The sequence below is a fragment of the Fukomys damarensis genome, unplaced genomic scaffold (assembly GCF_012274545.1).
Source record: "Fukomys damarensis isolate Sample0158 unplaced genomic scaffold, DMR_v1.0_HiC HiC_scaffold_2, whole genome shotgun sequence".
Lineage (NCBI taxonomy): Eukaryota > Metazoa > Chordata > Mammalia > Rodentia > Bathyergidae > Fukomys > Fukomys damarensis.
The window spans coordinates 34,162,683-34,186,578 of NW_022900914.1; the positions used below are offsets into that span (position 1 = coordinate 34,162,683).

General features: G+C 34.1%; 1 protein-coding gene across 4 annotated transcripts in view; it reads left to right on the top strand.

The window, feature by feature from the left end:
* Ccdc85a (coiled-coil domain containing 85A) overlaps positions 1-23,896 on the top strand; it is a 185,204-nt gene extending 161,308 nt beyond the window's left edge. Inside the window, exons 4-7 of one of the 4 annotated variants that reach the window (XM_010615878.3) lie at positions 11,310-11,444; positions 14,311-14,430; positions 17,733-17,831; positions 22,075-23,896. In XM_010615878.3, coding sequence (XP_010614180.1) covers positions 11,310-11,444; positions 14,311-14,430; positions 17,733-17,831; positions 22,075-22,164 — 444 coding nt within the window. In that variant the 3' untranslated portion in view covers positions 22,165-23,896. The remainder of the gene's footprint in view (positions 1-11,309; positions 11,445-14,310; positions 14,431-17,732; positions 17,832-22,074) is intronic. The other 3 variants (XM_033764123.1, XM_033764125.1, XM_033764126.1) reach the window with 3 other exon arrangements.

The window sequence follows — 23,896 nt, forward strand, 5'->3', positions numbered from 1 at the left end:
AATGTTTTGGAGACCTAGATGCTTGCATTTGACTGGAAAAATCAAGACCCTCTTCTAGAGAAGACATGAGTATTGAGGTACAGATGACTAGGATATATTTCTTTTTCTGAAATTCTTATGTATGGTGATTGTGCTTACACTTTAGTAAGTGATAGTATTAATTTTGTGCCTTGGCTAGTCTTGAATGCTTTAGAAAAATAACAAGAGCCAGATGTCTCTAAAACAGATATGACATGATGGCAACATGGAAAGAATATGGGTTCCTATGTAGTCCTTCACAGACAAGAGAATTTCTGGATCCATGCTTATCAGTGAGAAGGAAAACCATTTCTGTCTAAGGCTGTCTCAAATCAATTAATCTTCCATTTTCCATAAGTGTGGATATTTCATGGAAGAATGGAAAACTAGGAGATCATTGGTAGAAATGAAGTGAATTTTGCCTTTTTAAGGTCATTTGCATTCATATTCTCTTTTCCCATTATCTTTGTCATAAATGTGGTTTCATTTATGAAGAAAACAGCTTTTGGTTGGCCATTTGTGCATCATCAGTTCATGGAAGAGGATCCAAAAGTGGTTAGGAACGAATAGGGTACAATAAAGGATAGCTGGTTTCTAGCAGATTCTGTGGTTCAGGCAGAGACTTGTAGGGAAATGAGGAGAATGCTCACTTACTTGTCTTTGTCACCAGGACATCAGCGGAGCCAAGGGGGAAGGAGTCAATTTAAAAATATTAGGCAGTGTGATGGTTCCATTGTAACCCATAAATACATACAATTATTATTTATAAATTAAAACTTCAGAAGAAAAGATGGCCGAATGCATTTACAGTGCTTGAATGGTGACTGATGGCAACCTGGCAATTATCAAGCCTCTTTATAGTACTTAGTGTTTCCAAATGCTTTGCAATCAGGTTTATTAGTTACCCTTCACAGCCACTGCATGAAACTAATTCATAGGCCTCTCCATTTTAGCATCGAGGACAAGAGACTTGCTGAGGGTCAGGCAGTGAATGGCTTATGGAGCTCATTAGTTTCTGGGTCATTTTTCTCTTGGGTTAAAAAAAATACTTTTTTACATTTTTTTTTATACAGCTCTGGCTGCCTTGAACAATCTACTGGTTGATCTATTCTCTAGGATAATACTATTGTAAAAAATGTAACATTTAAAAGCTTCTTCTTAAAATTTGGCTTTCCTAAAACTTCACGATGTCGCTTCTCAGAACTTTTTCAGGCAACTTTTCAGAACAATATTAAGGGTTACCTTGCTTAGGTAATGCCTCTAGAATTTTGGCCATCTCATTTCTTTCAAATCTTTCATCCAGAAACTTCAGGAAAAATAAACTGCTTTTAACCTGGCAGGTTTCATTTGTGACATTAATATGTGGGCAAAATGTGTATAGAGAGATTAAGTGAAATCATTCATTCAGTTATCTATGCTGTCGTTCCAATTTTAGTATATGTGCTGCCAAAGTGAGCACTATCTATACTGTCTTTTATCACCAGAATATCAAACAGATCTTGTTCTTTGGCATAAGAGATGCTGGCATTTATCGTCATATTTGTATAAGAATATTCAGTGAAAGACAGGTGATTAGTGGGCATTGTTGCTTTTCTTAATGTATCCAAATAACCCTTAACAAATAGGGGTGGGATTGCTGTAGGTCACGGAAGGTCATTCATTCCATCTTTCACCATTTAAATATTTTTAACATTTCTCATACACACTATATTAGGCAAGAGGAATATGGTCTTGAATAAGAAAGAGTAAGTCTCTGACCTCCTGTGACTTACAGTTTAATGTATGGATTATTTAAAAAAAAACATGCAGATGTAGTACCTGGAGATGGTGATCACTAGGAAGAAAACAAATCTAGAGTGTGTAGTTGGAGAACACCTGTGGTGAGTGGGCATCATACATGAATTAGAGAAAGCCTCCCCTAAGGAAGTGAGGAGAACTTTTGCATTCTGATAATGTCCTCACTAATGGCTAATTTCATTCTTTTCTGTTGGCAATTTTATTTTTACTACGTAGGCACAGGCTACATGGCTTCGATTCATTTTGGCCACCCTTATTTTTTGTGCATCTGTAAACATAAGATTATTGTTTGCAGTCTAACACAGAGCCTGTGACAGACAAACAGAGGGCATGGGTGGGATAGCAGTCCAGTGAGCTTACTTGTCTTATTGATACATACCCTACAGAGGTAGCTTTCCTTGTTTGAAGTCGACTCTTTTCTACTTCTCCACTGACCTCTGTCTTGTCTTGACCTCCCTACTATGCAGAAAATACCACTTTATAGTATAATATTTCATAGTCAAATCAACAAGTATTTATTTAAAAAAGCTGTTTAGTTCCTGGGTCTCTAGCTCTGCATGAGTTCTACTGGGCTCTGCTGCCGTGCTGAGGTGTTTAACACAGTTATTAATGGGGTGTGCTCTGTAGTCAAATGCAGTATTAATGAGTATTGCTTTATTTTTCTTTTGCATGGTCACTGGTAATTCATTTCCATGCTCTTGTTCTCTGTGTCTTACTCATGCTCTTCTCCTTTTTTTTTAAATTAGCCCAAGACATAAAGGTATTCACATATGTGCCTCTGAGCAACAATGCCAGAGCTTCCTACCATTTAAAGTCAACTCAATCAGGACATAATTTAGATATATTGCGAAGAACATTGTGATGTTTACTCACATATTTTCATCTGCAACAGCGATCATTGCAAGAAGATAAAATCATTTATAATTTGTATATTTTGCAAACTTATGTATTGCAAGAAAACTATTTGGAGGGTATCTGTGAGAAAGACTGCTTCCAGGTTTTTGGATTGCTAAACATCTCTTTCATCCTGACACTAAAAACCTGCAGAAGGAATAAGATATACTACTTCTCTTGGTATTTCCAGTTCTGGTTAACCATCCAGCTGTTATCCAGCCAGGAAGCTGGGAGCCACTCTAGATTCACTTCAACTTCACTTCTTCTATTCAGATAGATATTAAGACTCATAGGGTCCTGCCCTTTAATCCATCAATGTTATACTTTTATTACTTCTGCCAGTCTCCAGTGCAGGCAATAAAAAAATCATTGAACTTACTTTGCTAATCTCCTAGTTGGCACTTTGTCCCAGTTGGTCTTACCCACCCAAGTCATTTTCTACAATATTACCAGATCAATCTATAAAGCAAAGATCATTTTCTGTTACAGTTGATGGCTCTATATAGACTATTTTTCAAATCTTTCATAAGGCGTAGAAAGTTGTCTTTGATCCCACTCCTTTGTGCCATGTCAGTCTCACCTCTTGCTGCTCTGTGTCTTGCATGCTAGGTTCCTATTTTTTCTGAATTACTTTTGTTTCCGTGGATGTCATCAATCTAAAGATTTTAAGATTTCTGAATTAAAGCTCCATATCACCTCTACTGTGACTCCACAGACATTAGTGTTATCCATTATTGGGCATAGGAATGACAAGTGAGTGAATAAATATTACACTTTTTGGTTTTCTTAGCTGGAATTACCTGGAAACTTAGAGTCTACATTTAATGAAGTTGAGAATAATATCACCTGAGATGACATTTAGAAAAGAATTTTATACTTGATATATGTTTCCATTGTGATTTTATTGGGAATTAGTATATACTTTGAATGCTCCCTTAATAAAATTTATTTATACTTCGGTTAATCATTCCTAGTGATCTTCTCAGTGATCTGCGTTTCACGTTTGCTTTAAAGATCAATGGAGATGATTCAGAATTTCAGGGATTAATTTGTTTGGTTGAAATAATAGTAGGTAAGAAAAAAATGGAAGTTTAGACTTTTTAAAAATTATGCATATTTGCCTAATAAGGACCCATCAAAGAAATGTTTGTCTTTCTCTGCCTGCTTTATTTTATTTAGCATAATATCCTTATGTTCATGTATGTTGTCACAAATGACGATTTCATCCTTTTATGGCTATATAGTATATAATGGTGTCTCTGTGTGCGTGTGTGTGTGTGTGTGTGTGTGTTCACATTTTCCTTATCCATTCAATGGTGGATACTCAGAGTGTTTTTATTATCAGCTATTGTGAATAATGCCATAATGAACATGAAGTGCAGATGTCTCTTCAACACACTGATTTAATTTCCTTTGGAAATATACCCAGTAGTGGCCTTGCAACAATGTACAGAAGTTCTACGTCTAGTTTTCCAAAATGGCTTTATTAATTTGCATTCCTACCAATAGTATATGAGTTCCCCCCTTTTTTGAACAATTGGCAGCACTTATCTTTTTCTTCTTTTAATAATAGCCATTCTAACTGAGTGACATGGTGTCTTATTATAGTTTTAATTTGCATTTCCCTGAGGATAATGAATCTGAGCATTTTTTCATATACTTGCATACATTTATATGTCTTCTTTTGAGAAATGTCTATTCTGCTGCTTCACCTATTTTTTTCTTGCTTATTTGTTTTCTTGCTGTTGGTTTTTCAATTCCTTATACAGTATATTTCTATATTCAGTTATAGAAGATGTTCAAATGTAGTAGGAGCTCATATTGTCGAGGATAATCCTACCACATAGGAGGAATATAGTGACTGAGAGCCATTAGGACTAGCACATGCTTACCCAGTGTCCTCTGCCTAACTAGGAGACAAACATGCCTACAGACAACACCACTTAGCTATGTGTAGAGGAGAGTTGTCACTATTATGTGCAGATTTCTCTATCTAATTTCTTTCTGCATGTTGCATAATGCTGTCCTTGGCAATTGGATGTTGTTTTGTGTATCAGGGTGGTCACTGCTATTTGCTGGCAATTTTGTTCTTTCCTAATATGACTGCTTAAAGTTAAGCATAGAATGTTTGCCTGGTGTATTGTTAAGAAAGCTTTATTTTATTTCATAATTTTCATAAAGAACCTTCTGAGAATTTCATTCTCTATATGGGATTGTTTTCTCAGTATTGTGAAGGTCTGCAGCTCACTGTATCACTTTGCTTTTAGAACTCATTGTTCTTTGGACTGTGGCCCTGTGCTTACTGATATTGTATTTTTTCTTTTGTAGTATTGTTGTTACAGTGGGATGCTGGGGCATTTAAAATTTTATTCCATTTGTTAGAAAGAGTAATTTCTTATTGATGGATAGTTATATGCACACCTTTATACTTAGGCCACTGAGTCCCGAAGCTTAGTGAGTTTTCTTGAAGTTTTTGATGCTCTTGTGCAACTTCTCATAGGAATCTTCTACAAGTAGATGTATTTCCTTGTAGTTCTTCAACATAGTTCTTATTTCTCAATCTGTTTCTCAACTTTAGCAATACTGACATTTGAAGCTTGCTAGTTCTTCCTTGTGAGGTGACTGTCTTATGCACTGTACAATGTTTAAAAGCATCCTTGGTATCTATGTCCCAAAAATGCTAGTAGAAGATGCTTAGTTTTAAAAATTAAAAACATCTGTAGATATTTTTTACCAAATGTACTCTCTAGGGGAGCAAATTGGCCTTGGTCGAGAACTACTGCTATATATAATAAACATGTGAAAGTAAATTGACACATTATGAAATGTGTTGGCAACCAAAGCAAAAACATTCATGATAATGACAGCAAATACTTTACACTTATAGGAGCCAGACAAAGCTTTGAGAAATCTTTTCATGAAAGTTAATAAAACTATAGAGTATTATACCATTATTCATATTTTATAGATGAGGAAACTCAAAGTGCAGCTCAAAGTGTCAGATTAAGAATTTAAGCTATATGACCTTAGAAGCCATAATTCGAACCCACTATATTTCCTCTTTCAAAAATTTATCAGAATTGCATGGCATTGCATATGATATTGCCATTGGTGCTTAAAAATATTAAATGTTTGTTAAGTGAGTAAATCTATTTTTTAATATTTAAGTCATTATTGCATAGGTTTTGTTTTGTTTTGTTTTGTTTTGTTGGTACTGGGGATTGAATTTGGGTCCTTGTGCTTGCAAGGCAGGCCACCGAACCGCTGAGCTAAATCCCCAGCCCTTGCATAGATTTTTTAGTTAATCTAAATGAAAAATGCACTTTGACTGCAACCAACTAAATATGGTCAGAACAAAACAGAAAGTCTCAGCATCTCCAAGTCTATGTGCAGGAATCTGTTGGATAATTTGCCAAGGTGACCTTTAATTCGCTATCATAACCTGAGCTTCTATTTGTGTGCTAGGGCAGTTTTACAGTATGTCAGAATGGAGATTGACCACACTGAGCAAAATCTTGTTTTCATTATGCAATGCAATTAAGCACTGCATCCGTTCTTGCCCTATAATAAGGAACGACTGAATTCATCCCTCATTTCAGTATATGTTCTGATGAGGTATGAGGCACTGTGTGATAGTCTGACCAAGCTTCAGGGCTCATAAAAAATTAAACATGCTTAAGTAACAGGAAACCACTTTATAGCTCATCAATCTTTAGACTTCCATAGCTGGTTTCATAAAATAAGCAAGAAGGTGAATTTCTAAAATTTGTTACAAATGGCATTTAATCTGATTTATATCAAATTGGAATCCTGTGTTTTATAGGACACTATGTTATTTTTATTTAATGTGATTTTGCTCAGTTGGAAATAAATGTAAACATACATGGACACACATACACACACACACACACACACACACATACTCATTAAGAAGTTTAGGGAGGGCTAAAGCCCTCTTTCATTATTCTAGAGTAGAAAACACAATTTCTCTCAGAAAGAATTTTCATTTAAAAAATAAATTCATTTTCCTGAACTACAATGAAATATTGTGAAGGATTGTTCTAGAACTTTATTCTTTTAAGTAATTTTTTTCTATTGCAGAGACTGTAGATAAAATTACAAATGATCATCTTTATGAGATCTGTGTGTTTTATATAATATATAATGTTGCATATTTTAAAGTGTTTTCCATTACACCTATGAAGAATAACATTATGAATTCAAATTTGAGAAAAGAAGCAAGACTGTGTAAAAAAAATTCATCTTTTCTTTTTGCAAAACTGGTTTTTGTTTTCTTTATTTACATATATAATTCACTGAGAACAAGACAAAGTGAAACTGTTAGCTCTTAAAGAACCCATACATCCTGAAAGAGATGAGACTCTTTATCCTTAGAATAGTCAGGGTTAGAAGGGAAATGTCACTGATGTAGTGGTTGAGTCCCTGTGTCAGTACAGAGAAGTTTGGAGGACCCTTCATGCTATGACCCCTGATGGTCTGGAGACCACAGGCTCTGACTGAGCAGATCCTACACTAATGTCTATGTGAAAATTGGTTTCCCATCTCTTCTTCCTTTCAAAGGCTGCAAGGTAAAAGTCTCCAAGTCAGATCGACTGATGACCATTCCCATTAATTTAAAAAGTCATTACTTTTTACTTTTCAACTTTTTTTTTTATTACTGAGGTTTCCAATGAATAGTTCATTCTTGGAGGCATTTCCCATCAGTCTTCCAAGAGGAACCTCTGTGTTTGTGGTTTGCCTGGTGACTAAGGAGTGCAACGTGGATAGCTTCCTTTATCTCCCTCTCAAAATTTTCACCACAGATTTCAGAAGCACTTCATTTTCCACAAAAAGCCTACAATATCCCCATTTCAGAGGTTTCTATAGTTGTAGAGATGATAAAAACAATTGACTATGGTATATTATATTGAAACTTTTCAAGAGATTCAATGATTCTCAATTCTTGACTTTCATCCATTATTTGCCTACCTAAAGTATATGCTTTTCCTTTTTGATCTACACTCTATAATTATAGATAGGAATTTTATGCAATAATTTATGTGAAATTTGTAAAATTAAAGAATAATTCCATTTTTGCAGCCAGATTATTGGAGGATCACTGTATTTTCTGATGTAATGACCCTGTTTATATGACTTTTACTTTCTCCCCCATAAATTTGGGTGGTTGCTGTAACTAGCTCATGAAAAAATGCTTCTGAGAGAGGGAGGATACCAATCTCTGCATTTCCTTTATCTTTGGTTCTCTTGTGAAGACTGTTCTGTTAGTGGCTATTCTTGCCCAGAGGGTACATAAAAGTCAGGGTGAAAACAGGATGGAAAAGATGAGCTCCATAACCACCCTTATATTGAGAGCCACTGTATTATGATAGTGATTAGTGAATATTTTTTTTTATTTTGGAGACAAAATGGATCCCATTTTCATATGGATCTCATCAGAATTTGAAATAACAATGGGATTATTTTATTATAAAGAATATAGGAGTGCTTTTGCTGAGGAATATCTATATTTACTACAGTACCCAAACTACATACATTTTTTTGCTTTGAAAATTGTAAGAAACATATTTAAAACATAATACTCCTATTTCTGCTTTGACATACTTGTAACAGCAAAGTTAAAAAGATATTCTTTTAAAATTTTTAGGCAAAAGAATAGAAACCTTCAGACTGTTAATTAAAATAATTTTACTAAAAATAGCCATACTGAAACATAATAATAAAACACCAAAAGGACAACTTAATCACAATACTTTCCATTCATGTCACCAGTTTTCTTTAAAGTCATTATAATAATTTTACTTGGTCAGATAAATAATATACTTTCAGTTTATTTAGATGATCTTTTAAATTTTAATTGGCTTTATTTTTATTTTGAGTCTGAAAGAGAGGTCAATTATTTTAAGGATAATAATAGAAAATGTACCAAATTTCAATTTTAATGGAAGATCTTCCAGGTCCTTGATAAAAGGCATAGAAGTATTCACATATTTTAACTTCTTTAGTGATATAAAGGGATACTTTTGTTTCCTGGGCAAGGGTGTTTATAGCATTAGAATTTATTTTTTCCATAATATGCACTTACCATTAATGAGTAAGCTGTCATTTGCCTCCCACACAATCTTTGATGTAGAGAATTACTATTAGTATTTAGGGTAGAGCAATCTTGGTATCTAAAATAATTTGCCAGATATACTATTAATCTGTATATAAACTAACTGGCCAGTACACAGGTTTATGTGGGACTGGTCATATCTTTTATTTTTTTCTTATAAATTATAGGAAACTGCAGGAAAAAAACAATCAAAACAAAATTCCTCAGAAAACAGAAAGTCATTTTCTTAAAAGTTAGGAAATGTTTCTCAGTTGGTGAGTAGAATTGGTCTTCTCCATTATGGGCTCCAAAGTTGATAGAAACAATTTCAACAACTGCCTTACTGGAGGCTTTTTATGTTTTATTAAACAGTGTTCATAAAAATACCATGATTGACAATTATTGTGCTGGCAAAGAACTAAGCCATTATTAGTATATAAATACCATTCAGACATATTTATTTGAAGGTCAAAGATGATAGCTGTCCCTGAACACATTTTTCCTTGTACCTAGATTTAAAAAGTTGCTGACATGAGTAGAAAATCAATAATTCTGATGGTATAAGAGCTTTTTCTCTTTGAAAATGGTTATATCAAGCAGTTTATTCTACCAAAAAAATCTGGCCCTTGTATATTGCCTCCTCTTATGTGATTAGTAGCATTGTAATACTATATAGTTAATATGGAAGTTTTCATAAGACTTAATTGTATAGTTATTATTTTTATAGTATGTACTTTCTGAAAGTGGGAAATATTATGCTTTGTGTATGTAGTATATGAATGGCTTCTAAATGATTATAGATGCTTCCTTCAATTTATTTTATTTATTTTTATTTTTTATTTTTTTGCTTTTTTTGAGACGGGGTCTCACTATGTAGTTGAGACTGACCTGGAACTCACTATCTGACCCAGGCTGGTCTCGAACTCACAGTGATCCTCCTGTCTCAGCCTCCCAAGTTCTGGGATTACAGGTGTGAGCCACCACTCCTGGCTGCTGCCTTCAATTTAATAGGTAGGACAACAGGTTTTATTAGAACAGAATGGAAAATCAAGGTAGGGATTCCTATATCTTTTATTCAGCTATTGAATCCAAAAAGCCTAAGTTCTGAAAGATGCATAAATCATAGAAAGAACCAAATCTAGATGTTATATCTCCATATCTGTAAAAGTGACTATAAGATCTGCATTACTCACTAGTAGTTATTTTAGGCATAGAGCTATGTAGACTGGGGCAGGGATTAATCTCCCAATCATGTTTTAAATTGTTGGATACAACTCTTTTGATGATGGAAATTACTTACATATAAAATTACCAAAAGATCAATGTTGAAGTCAGTGTTGCTATACTGAAAAACTTCTGATGGCCCTAGTGCAAGTGTATAATATTTTGTTACATGTGAAAATAGAGTCTGTGTGATTTATTTGATAGGAACCTGATGCTAATTTCATAGATTGAAAAATGAGTTCTTTGAGTACCAATTGACGGGCAGTACTCACCAGTCTTTCTTTTACTTAAGACTGTGTTGTGCATTTTCTTTGGTGTTCAGCTTCCAAAAGTGAAAGAGGAGTGAAAATTAGACCAGTGTGATTTAGAATAGAGCACTAACATTCAGGAAAGTGAATGAACAAAAGCTAAGACATTATATTCTCATTTTTAGTTTCCTCAAATTAACTTCAATATTTATTGTGTTATTTCCTGGGACACAGTATCCTTTATTAAAAATCTTGGTGAAAATTTACAGGGAGAGGAAACCATGTTGAAACAGTGCATTTTGCTTCAGATTGTTTTGGTAGAATTAGTTTGTTCATGAAAAAAGCTGAAATTTAGGAAAAAAATTATTTGTGGCATTTTCTATAGTTCCAGTATGTAGAAGAATTTGGAAATTAACTGGTTGACAGAAATTTTTATAATTATGTAGATTTCTTATGTAAATAGTTATGTTAACACAATGGTGACCTCAAGCTTATTACATACTCTTCAGTCTGCAGCAATTTTGTTTAAAATTTGATGGTCAGTTATTTCTGAGTATTCTTGCATACGCATTTGTGGAGATCCTACTTGTATTTCTTAACAAAAGAGCACAGTGCTTACAATTGTAAAAATTTCTGTTAAATTCTGAAGTTAAGCAGTGTAATTACTTGAAAGATTTATGTTCATTATGTTTCTCACAGGTAAAACCCATGAAATTAAGTTGTTTCAATAGCCTCAAGATTTTTCTGTAATTTTGCATTTATCACCTACTTCTTTTCGCTAGATTGAGAATGTAGTTATACCTTTATCAAACACTTAAAAGAAATCAGTGTTAGCACTAACACACAAGATTCAGATTGTTTTTTTTATTTCTTTCCCTAGCTATAGGTGCATGTTAACAGCTGTCCATTGTGGTCACTGTGGTTCATCTCATTAAGCCTCTTGTTCTATCTGCTTTCTTGAGACTTGGGAAACAGTATTTTTCTGAGTGATTGTACCATATTGTTCCAAATATAAGGCCACCCAGAATAGAAGGCAACCTCCAACTAGAAACAGCTCACATGTGGAGAAAGGCTGGGCGCCCAGAGCCCGGCGGGTCTGGCAGTGGTGGCAAGGGTGCCGAGGAATAGGACGATGCCTGCCCACTCTCCCGGTGAGTGAAGACAAGTCAGCTGGCTGCATTTGCTGTGCATAACCAGGTGGCTTCTGTTGCTAGAGGAAAAGTTTTACTTGGGGGTAGAGAATAAGTCCATATACGTGGAAGAAGGTTGCTGCGTGTCTAAAACTGGGGGTGGGTGGGGTGGGAGCAGAGTACGTCACCTCTTAAACTTTGTCTGCAGTGTCTTTTTTTTTTTCCTCAACCTTGGAGTGAACACTGAGCAACCCAAATGCAAAAAGAAAAGAGAAAAAAAGAAAAAAAAAATAAAGGTACCCTGGATCTTTCGTTAAGAGAAGCATAAGAGATTAATGGCCATGAAAATGAACTAACACAATCACTTGTATCTAGGCCAGCCCAGAAAATTCTTCCTTGCCCTTTCCAACTGATGGCTGACTGAGAGGCAGTGCATTCTTGATGTATTTGCACTGTGTATTCAGTGTGGCTTGAAAACAAACAAGTCAGGCTAGGAATTACATTTCCAATTTTATTAAGATTTTCTATATTTTGAAATTATTTCTCTTCTGAGCCTTTGAAGTACAATTTAAATAAAAAGCCTCAGTCTTATTGAAATGCTCCAAAAAAACTATGTAACATCATCTGTACACTGGTATTTCGCTCATTAGAATATTTAAAAAAAATAATTTAGTGCCAATGTACTTGTCAACTGCTTTATTTCACTAAGCATAGTGAAAGCCAACCTTTTATTTTATAGCTCTAGATGAGATAGAATAAGTTGCTTGAATCTGATGTTAGAATCTAGAAGACTATTTAGCACCTTTTTGCTGACTTTTAGAAGGCATTTGGTCATTTTTGAAGCTTCACATAAAACACCAATCTTCTTTTTCTTATTGATCAGAAACAGAACTTCCCCTGTATTTATACAATGCTAAATGGCCCAGGAGATTTAATGTGAGGATGCCATTAACACTCAAACCAAGATGCCCAAGCAAAATCATAACAGTATTAATATGCCTATCTTTTTGCCAAATTTGGGAAAAAATTTTATGAAACAGAAAAACCGGGCAGAAAAGTTTTGAAAGGAGAAGCTGACAGAAAGATAGCCAGCCCATAAAGGGAAAATGTTGCCTGCCAGGTTAGATTACCCATCAGCAGAAAAATGGCACTGTGTCGGTAAGTCCTTAATGGGAGGCGAAGTGAATTCTATAACCTTAAAAGAGCCCCTGAGGGTGGTACTGACAAGGGAAGAGAACAGCACAGGATGAGAATTCTTTAGAGAAGACCTTCCACTATAACTGCCCAGCTTTGGAGTTGTTTGATCTCTGCAGAGGAAGATGCTGTCTAAAATTTAAAGGCATGAGGGAGAGTGTGCCCCTTAAATATTTTTAAACTTCAAATCATTTCCCTTCTATTATTTGTATTAGGAATTATTAAGTCTGGTTTGATTTGAATTATAAATACAAAATAATAAATTTTATAATTTCACTTTCCAGAGAAGGGTGGGCTTTTATATTTGACAAAGCTGTTTCATCACCTGCTCTTAATTGAAGTTTTAGAGGACAAAAGCTGAAATAGTTACCTACATGTTATATTCCATTGCTTCCTCTTTCTGTTGGCTAGAGAGAATAGGGGCAGGACCTGGTTAATTGCACTACTTTTTGAACACAGAAAAGAAAGTATTCTCAGTAGGCTCACATGGAGGCAAGGGGAGCTGTCAAAGACATAGGAAGAAATGACAGGGCAATGGAAAAAAAGTTCTCATTGCACAAATAAGAATCATTATAAAAATCAAGGGGTTGTTAATTTCTCTGTAAACAGCATTGGTACATGCAACCCACACCTGTAACTGTTGCAGGGGTAAACTTGTCTCTCATCCCTAAAAGTACATACTATACAAGCACGCCTGTGGAGATGTTGGAATTTAATTGCCCACAGCTGTTGTCTCTCCCTTTATGAATTCATATATGATACACCTACACTGGATCCTACACAGGGAATTTGATTGATGGGATTAAATGGAGCAGTGATTAATCTATTAGACATGGTAAAATCAGTAGGTTTGTTGATAAGCGAAAGTTAAATTTCTCATTTTTCTCTAGTGTAATGATCTGCTTAAAAACAGATTTGGAAAATTTCCATTCCTGCTTTTTCTAGGAGAGTAGATGACTCTGCTCTCTTTTTCTTTGCCCATCCATTCTTTCCTCAAGCATTCTTTTTTAAAAAAACTGCAGACACCTAGTGAGAAATTCCCAGTTCTTATGCAGATACTGTGACTTCCATGGAACTAATTTATCATGTGCAGGTTCTGATTTCTAATCAGCTTTGTTGAAGAATGACTTAAAACATGTAATTTACATCTATTCTGGTTTCCATTTTTTAAAAGGCTAGAAATCAAGGGAAATATTTGTTAAACAAAATGTTGAATTTGGTTAAATCTCCTCTGAAAATATTCTACTATAGGTCTTTCCCTCAAAGAAGTGTTTTACAAGAAATACAGTTTCTCTAACGCAAGAAAGCAACATGTCTGCATTTTCTGAGACATACAGAATATGGCATTTGACCTGCTGGGCAAGATGTTTAACTCAGTTGTGGAGTAGCTCATGAATTCTCCACTCTTGAGTATCTTTAAGTTACAAAAATCATTCTTGAAATGTTTTTAAATGACCATTCCTTGGAAGGCATTGGTGTCTTTGGTATATAAGAAATGACACCTGGACATGTATAGGAATGGCTCTTGGTTAAATGTGCTCCAAATAACATGTTGATGGTATTTTAGGATAGGCCAGAAAACAGTAACAAAATGACTGATTCTCACTTGGCAGTGAAATTGAATATTGAATGACATCTATGTAGTTATAAACGACTTTTGTTTTAATAACAAAGTTGTTGATTTTCTACTAAGGGTTCTTTTAGGTTGTCATCAGGGGCTGATGGGAGTAACAGTTCACCCAACTCTCCAGCTAGCTTCAGTGGACATACCACACCTTCTCAGCAGCCCGAGCCTGTGGTACATTCTCTTAAGGTAACCAAATGTGTGCAACCGTGTATCTAGAACTTCAGTTGTGTTGTGGCTTGTTTGCTGTAGTCTGGTAGTCCTCACAGTCTTGCTTTAACCATAGATACTTTATTTTTTGACCCCTAATGGTATAACTTTTTAATCTTAATTTTTGAAGTATCATTTTCAATTTTTAAGCTAACAATGGGTTTGAGTACTTATGGTTGAAACTACTTTTATCATTTTGTTTTGAGTAATGTGATTCATATCTATCTGCATCAAAATTGAAGTCTGATGTGCATGTATATCCATATGTGTAAAATATTGTAATAGCTATTATATGTGTAGTGTTTGTAACATGAATGTCTTCAAATGTAAGGAGTTAATAGTTGTAAAAGTACAGAAGGCTACTATATTTTTATTTCTTTATGCAACTGAAGCACATTGTGCAACTTATGAAAAGAAAGTATTGAAATAAACAACAATCTACTTTTTCATCTAATAAGCAGAAATTAGGTCTTCAAATTACAGTTACAAAATAGATATATGCTTTTATATCTAATGATAATTTATTTTTTACCATTACTTCAGATTCTACAATAACTTTACAAAAACTTGGGAAAAATTTATAATTTTTACACAGTAAGGAGCTTTCCAATAAGCAAAATCAGCAAGTGAGCACTATAACTAAAATACATATTTAGTAATGTAAATAGTTACCTAAGAAAATAAATTGATACAGGAAATAAAAATACATCTTAAAATTAAGGTAATTTCTTGATGTTCTATTAATTTAAATATAGTAACCACTTAACTATATGGCTATAGCTATAATTCCTCAGAAAAAGCCTTGACTAAACCTTCGTGAGCCATAAAATACATAGACAGCTTCAGTTCTGTTTATGGCCCATAAGTTTCCTAACTTTAGTTAAAATAGTTTCACCTTACAGTGATTTATCATGAGATTGAAGATAACCTTTTTGGAGTGGGCCACACTTTCCACCACATGCATAAGTAGACGATAATGTTAAAATGTTTGATTTTTGTGATACTTTAATTTTGGCCAAAGATTTAGTCATCTCAGTATATTTTGATTTAGCTCGGGTAAAGTTGAATTTGTTCTTCACACCCATTGATTGTGGATGAGAGAAGGTAGAAGAACCATTGCTTATAGTCATGAGCAATGCACTTGATATTTCTTGTCTTAGTTGGGCTAATTCACAAGGGAACAACTGAGAGCAACTCACAGGAAGGCACAACCAATACAAGGGGCACCGCCCTTCATCCAGTGGGTTTGGCTTATTGCCTGAAGAACATTTCGCTCTCTGCGCTAGCATTTGAATGAACTTTAGCATGACTCAGATACTAGCGATTGTAAAGGATTTTAGTAGTGGAAAAGGAGCCTGATATTAACTTTAGCTTTGTAGCATTATAGTGTCTGCCCAAACTAAAAACAGTACCTCACTCTACTCGTCAAAATTGAAAACAAGTCTGTTGCCTTCTTAAATGGCTAGTGATGTTCGAATCCCGTCAGCATAGTAGATTACATGGAAATCTTCCTCTAATTTCTCAGTGCGGTAGATACTTGTGTGGCCTCAAAGGAAGGGAAGGTACAAGGAAGGGCTCCTCAATTTTCCCTGATTTCCTTCTCTAAATTTTATGTGAAGAATTATCTCAAGTGAGGAGATGTTATGTCATAATCAGAGCAATAAGTGCCCTTGTTTGGCAGATGGGTGATACTGAACAGCTGAAGCATCCTTATTGGATAACTAGAGGTCCTTGAATATAAAATATGCTTGCCTCCATGAGCTAATTGCATCATGAAAAAAAAGTATGTGCAAAAATAGTCCTTAGAAAATCTTAAGAAGATCTCAGTGTACAAAAAAGCAGACACTTGACACGCCACTTTCTGAAAGTTTCTCACTTTCTGATGGTTTCAAAGAAAACTTGCCTATAATAAACTCTGTGGTCACAGTTTGTGAGGTTCTATAGAAAATCAATGGAAGAAATTAGCCCATTTGTAATGACATCTTTCTCTGACTTTAAAATTCACAATTATTATTCATTGAGCTTCATTTCATTTAGTAGAAATTAACTGATTTAAAGTATACTTCTCTGAGGTATATTGAATTTGTAGGCAAATGAGCTTGTTTAAGGGGTTCTTTTCTATGCCTATATACTGAACAAAAGCAATGATTTCCCTAAGTATGTAAAGAATGTGAATTTAGTATGAGGTGAGTTGACAGGGCTTTAAAGAAATGGTATCTATGTAGTGATAATGGGTAGAAGTTTCAGATTAACAACAAAATAATGTGTGAATTGAATTATCCATTACAAGATTGAATTCTAGTTAATCTCAGATAGGATCTATGAATTTGATGAGATAGCCCCACCTGTTCATTGGTACAGATTCTCAGGAGACGCTTGTAGTACCATCAGTACTGAACATGCCCACAACAGAACCAAATAGTTTAGCAGTGTTACAGCGTAAAACAGATTCTCTAAGAGCTTTTGGGAAAGGAGTTTTTATGTTACCCTAATGCTTCAGCTTGTAAGCCAATATAAAGAAACACTGACCAACAACATTCAAAGCCAAAGTTTCGTTTCTTTTTGTATCATAAAAGTATCCATATGAAAACCTTGTGTATTATTAAAGGAATACTTCAATTCATTTATGGAAAATTTAATGACACAGAAACATAGGCCTATTAAAATTGTTTAAAAGTATTTCTTCACCAGACATTTTAATAATGAAAAATAAAGTTTTGCTTGAATGTTTTCATTATAAGGAGCTGGTGTTTTTCTTTGCTACCATCAAAGAGGGATCCCGAGAGAGAGTGATTCTTTCCTTAGGCACTAGGAACACAACCAGAAAAGATGTGAGTCAGTAGTTCTTAAGTGCATATTATTATTTAGTTATCTTTTCTATGGCCATGTCTACGTAACATTTGGGCTGTATGGTATATACTTATATTGTTCACTATTAAAATGGACCAAGAATTATAGACTGTCTCCAAATGGTTCACTGTATTATGTTACCTAATGAACAAATTAAATACATCTAATTATTTTAGACATTAGTGAATTCAACTACTAATGTTACAGTATTTCTTTTAATGACCATTTGAAATCAAGTAGAATTTATTGTAGGCAGGTTTCAGAATAATAAATTATTTTAAAAGATTTTTGCTCTATAGGAATCCATTCTGATATGCAGACACAAAGAAAACTAAAAGTTTTACAAAATGGAGCTCCTTGATCGTTTATCATAACTAACAAGTTTTTCTTTTCCCATGTGAAATTTGCTTTTCTTTTTTCAACAAATCCAGGTCTTGGATGTTCAGGAAACTATAGATCGTCAACAGGGTAAAGAGTATGAACATGACCTTAGTGAGACAGAAAAAGCTATAGTCAGAGAAATGTGCAATGTAAGTTTGATGTGCTTTATTTTGTATTTTGTGTTGAAAGCCTCATCATAGCTTAGTTGCTACTTTATGAATACTTCCCTTTGAAAGTGCTGACTGAATGCCTTTTCCATATGAAAATAAAACAATTGCCCTTGTTTTTTGTCTTCAATATATTTTATTACAGGTTTATTCACCCATTAATAATATTATAGAATATTGATGTCAGAGGGGTGGAGAGGTAACTCAGTATAATAGTGCCTGCCTAGCACGTGTAAGGTACTCAATTCAATCCCTAGGACCATAAAATGAAAAATCAGATTAAAATAAGCCAATTTTGTATTTTAGAATGATCAACGAACTTCTCCAATTTGTTGTCTAAGATGTTACTGTGAATTTTAATGAAATAAATGTTTTTTGTTACTTGTAAGACATTATTTAAACATCAGTGTTTAAAAACTTATGATTAAAAATACAGCTTTTTAAGATTTATTTGTAATTATTGTTAGAAAATATCACTACTTTGCTGGGTTACATTTGCTCAGTTCTTCAAACATGATATATGTACCTCATATTATAGAAAGGATTCTCTGGACTTTTCGCTAGTTAGAGGGTAATAAGGTGAGACAGATAGGAAGCTGAGGGATAGTTAGCTATCCTGAGTGAAAGTCTATCCATGAAGTAGAGAGAGGAACAGAATTTTTAAAATTTATGTTATTTTTATGACATCTATCTGGTGTAATTATTAATGCAATTTAGACCTTTGCTAAATTTTCATTTGTGAATAATATGCATGGGTAAGTTATTTCATCAAGAATACAACTTATGAAACTTCAAAACAGCTAAATGGAATACTATAGAGGAAGCCATGTGTTAACTCTAAGAAATCAGGGCTAAGCATTGATCATGTTAAGCACTGATTTTAATTGGCTTTGTATTATACTTTTATCCTCATATTCTTTTCTCCATTAGGCTGGAAAGCTTTTTTAGGAATACACTTTAGATTTAGGGTAATAGGACCAGATATTCTCTAACCCTCATTCACTTCCTCAAGATGTTTCTAGAATCCAGTAAATGTAACCTAAGTTCATTAGCATTTTATATGTGCTGCTGGTGGGGTGGGGTTATTAGACTCCTGCTTACCTATGTTATGACTGCTTTTTTTTTGCAACCCTTTCCAAGTCATTTTCTTTTGTGCACATCTATCGTTGTCTATTTTTAAAAGGTCACTAGTTCTAGATGTCACAATTTTCTAGTTACACTAGTTTTCACCTTCTGTAGTTTTTCAGTTTGTGCTTAAGATTTTCCATTTTGAGTAGGTCCCTTAGATAAATTTAAAACTTCGAGCCACATACCTAAAATACAATTTGTAAAACTTTGGAATTATAAATAAAATTCAGGTAATAAAAAGTGTAGAACTAGGAAGGATCACGGAGGTTATCCTCAGAAGTCTCCAAAGAGGAGTGTGTGAAGCTCTTTTATAATCGGATATCTACTTTTTAACATCTCTCAAGTGATTTGGATATGAAACCCTATATAAAAACCCAACTCTCACAATTTATATTAAGGAATTAAGATCCAGACATGAAGCTACTTGGTCAACTTGTTTTCTAATGAATAGTGAAGTCAGGAATAAGCCCAGACCTTTGAGGATGAGAGCTTTGCACTTCGTCAGTTGTAGTAAATCTGGGGAATTTCAATTCTTTCCTATAGAATGAGATTCACCCTGTTTTCATGTGTACAGCTCCATGTCTCCATTGTATTTAATGTAAGAAGTTCTGAAAGGAAATGCCAGAATTGGGTCTTGCCCCCATTTTATGCTTTCTCTCCTCCTTCCTTCTTCATGAACAATGTCAGTGTTTACAAAATTCATTTCTTTAGTTTTGAAAGAAAACCATGACTGCATTGGATATTGATGAGCTTTTGGTTGATATTTTTGTTTACCTGTATTTTCAAAAATGTTTCAAAAGGCACCATGCGGTGTTGGTGTATTATTATTATACAAAACATTTTTGGAAAGCAAAAAACCTTTATCTTCCTGTTTACCTTTTAAAGTTCCCTAAGGAATCTTTTCTATAGGTGTGCTTTTGCCTTTGATTTCTAGAATTTGAGAAAAAAAAATACACAGCAGCCTATATCTGATTCTTAAGAACTCATATTTCAGAAAATTTAAAGCCAATGGAAAGAAGTGTTGATTTAAAATAATACTGGCTTTGCCATTATAAATTATATAATTAAAAAGAACACGGTGAATATTGGGGAATAAAGATATTTCAAAGATAAGTAATTCCTTAGAAATTATGAAGATTATGAAATCTTCATTCCTATTGGAAGAACTATATGCTTTTATAATAGTGTCACAGAAACATAACACTTTCTCATAATGTTAAGATAAGTTACGAGACTCAGATAAAACCTTGCACAATAGAAGTTTTTCCACACTTTTTGGTATTTCTCCTGGAGATAAATTGTTGGCATCTGTGCAATGAAAAGGCTGTTTATCCTTAGGAGCATCTTGTTGGTTAGTAAGCATACAGTCTATTAATCTCTTCAAGAGATAAATATACATCCCATTAAGAATTAACATAACTATCTTTTTATAGTAACACTTTCATTTGGGGGTTGTCTGTTTAGCTCTTATAACAAATTTTCTGACAATGGTTGAAAAACTGGCCATTTCACTCACAATCTCAAACACACTTCTATTTTCTAGTTGTGCAGTCACTATTCCTCTGTCCACCTTGGATAAGTGGTTTATTTCAGATTCTGCTTTCTGTAAGAGTTTGCTTTAACCACATAATATTTAGGTAAAGGCCCATTGTGTTCCACATTTGAATAATTGAAGAGAGGGGTTGCATTTTTGAGTGGTAACCAGCTAATGTTTTGGGTCTCTGATCTGTGTGAGGCCTTGACGTCCTCTATCCTCTGTCTCCAAACTTGACATTCAGACAGTCTGAGTAGATGTAATTACAATTACATGCTGGAAAGGGAAAAGCCATAGTAATTTCAGTTTCTTGATTGAGTATCTGTACCTCTTCAGTCAATTTAAGAAGAGACTTTGCTAACTTGAGTGTATTTAACTTGAGCTGTCCATTGCTATAAAACTCTTTTCCAAATATTTATGGACAATAATTACAACTCTCCTTGAGTACAACAGGACATTTCGGCCATGTGGTAGTGTCTGCTGAGAAAGCAGACACTAAAAATTCTTTTGGCTTAGAAGTGAAGATAGACAAAAGTCTTATATTCTTATGTATTACTATAAATGGTGTTGGATTACCCTGGAGTTTTCACCTCTATTTAAAAGCAAAAGAAAAATGATCTGAATGATGAATGAATAATTTGGTTTTGTGTCCATGTTAGAGCACTGTAAATTGTTGTAGAATTCATCTAATAGTCCTCATAGTGAAACACTGGAGTGGGATTATTGTGTGTGTACTTATTCCAACCATTGTTAGCATGCTGGTTTATCATTTATTAATTCCAAGTTTTTCTTTTATACTTTTATTATTCTTGATCTCACCTTTTGCTAACATCCCTCTGAAGTTATCTGGTTTTTAATAGGTTGTAATTGTGTTTCTTTCAAAGATTCTGAAATTTATTCTTGCACTTTCCCCCTGTATTTGGATGCTTTCCCTTTTATAAATCTCAGAAAATTGTTTAGTAGGTAAGATTTGTGACAACTGAGGGCCTCATTCTGTAGAGACATCCAGGGAAATTTGTCAGTGTATTTAAGACTACCAGCTCAGGATTGAGGTAGCTAAAGAACAAAAGCTTCTTCAATTTCCTAGGTGAATTAGACACTTCATGTATAAGGTAGGAACCAGAATATTCTTGCTAAAGGGGTTCTTCATTCTGTCTACACATTAAAATCTCTGTGGAGCTTTTTTAAAAAATGCAAATGCCAGCACCAATGAAAGCAGAATTTCTAAGGTGGAGAGTTATTGTTTATCAACTTCCCAAGTACTTGTGTGCAGCCAGAGTTGAGGACCACTGAGGTAACAGGAGTAGGTCCACACATCGTTTTTTAGTTTTGACCCTGGTTGCTACCATGGTACAGAAGTCCCATCTACAGGGTGGTTCCATTGATTCAGAAGCTTGTCATCATGTTTTATTTTGTGTCTGAATTCATTCATGTGGATATTTTGTCTCTTGTCTTTGCATCCATCTTTCCCCCTCTCATAGTTTCCCCTGAAAACCCACAACTCTTTTTCAGAAATGAGGTCAAGTAAGATCACTTACTCCTTATTTTTCTTTTATTTAAAAGGTTGTGTGGAGGAAACTTGGAGATGCTGCCGGTTCATGTCCTGGAATTAGGCAACATCTATCAGGAAACCAGTACAAAGGACCAATGTGAGAAGCATTCTTTTTCAAATGTGAGATTCCCTACTGCCAGAGAGAGAAAAAAAAAGACCAAAAGAAGAAAAACAAAAGAATGGGTTTCCACAAACCTGGACTCATGGAATGACATGGATTGTACACTGCACACATCTCCCCTCTAAAACCTTCAGTCCATTAAACTGATACTCTTGTGTCTTACTTCAGTGTCCAAAACAGTTAATCTCAAACAAGGTAGCTCTGAGTAATCACCATTTGATATCAGTATTTTCATTAGAACTAAAGCGTTTTTAACTTCCCAGATCTAAGATTATAATTGGGAAACCTGCATGGTTGGAAGTGTCCCTTAGAGATTCAGTGGTTTTGATAGAGTTGACTTGTTCCATTTAGTGGTGGAAACTTTTTACCATGTAGTATTGAAGATACGAAGAGGTGATTTCCAGCTTCCGAGCGTTGAAAGTTGGGCATTTACCTCTTACACTTCATTTAAGATTATATTAGTTCCTGATTCATAATTGATTTGAATATAAGAGACATGGTTTCTGGGGGTTTTGTTTTGACTTTTGAGGTGCTAAAAATACCATAAAAATTCTATTACCAGCTAGAAAGTTAGCAAGACTTTGTAGAGTACTTGTCAGAGAGTATCAATTTCATTTCCATTGATCAAAATAAGTATATCTTTTCTGCAATCTTGATGAGTTGTTCATAGGAGCACATTTGGGGACATGTCGACCTCCATATTCATTCAGTGTATCAATTTCAACTAAAAAACAAGCAAATATAATTTTTTAAATGTTTAGAGCTGTGAGATGTTAATTTCTACAATTTAGTTTCTAGACATGCTGTATATTTAATAAACTTTATGTAAACTTTAAAATATTGCACTGCATTTATGAAAAAAGCTTTTTTTGCCTACTGCAGCTATTTAATGTTTTATGAAACTAACGCATGTCCTTCAGTACTGAGGTTAAAAGCTCTTGTTCAGATTGCTTGAGGTTTGAAAAAGAGGTGTGCTAGCTTTGCTTAGTTTTTTCCTTATTTTTGGTATATACATATAATATTAGAATGTGTGTATTGAAAATTCTATGATAGGTATTTTGTGTTTATCTAATGCAATGATAGTTTCTTGTATGAATGTGCAAGAAGCCTGTGACAGAATGCTATCTTTTTACTGTAGTTTAAGATTTTAAAAGTAGAAATGTAACATTTCCAAGTTTTCTCATATCTTCTAAATTACTGAGATTTGATTCATATCAAATATTCCTTATTGTTGTTCTTTTTAAAATGGGCTCATTACACAGCATATTAATTGTCATTGGTGGGAGAATATGAAAGAATTTTGTTTTACCTTTAAAATTTTAGCTGTGATGAAAACCAGCCCTCTATTTTCAGAAAATATTTATGAATTAATTTACTGTAGGATTATCTCTAATTATCATAATTGGGTTACAGTTTAAGCCTCCGTTTCTTTTCAAGTGTTATATTTTTAAATGTTATTACTCTGTAAAAGAAAATTGCTCACTATATTTCCACCTTTTGTCAGAGGAGAGCTTTCATCCTTAAATTGTTGTATTGCTACACTTTGAAGATGTTTAAAACAAGTTTTTGTGTCTGCAGCAGAGACTGCAGAAGCTAATCCAAGGGACACTGGTCTTTAACAAAATACTTGTGTAAATTTTGATACTGTATTAAAACTATTTTTTTAAAGTTCCACATAAAATTGAGTATTCAGTATATGTGTTCATCTTAGC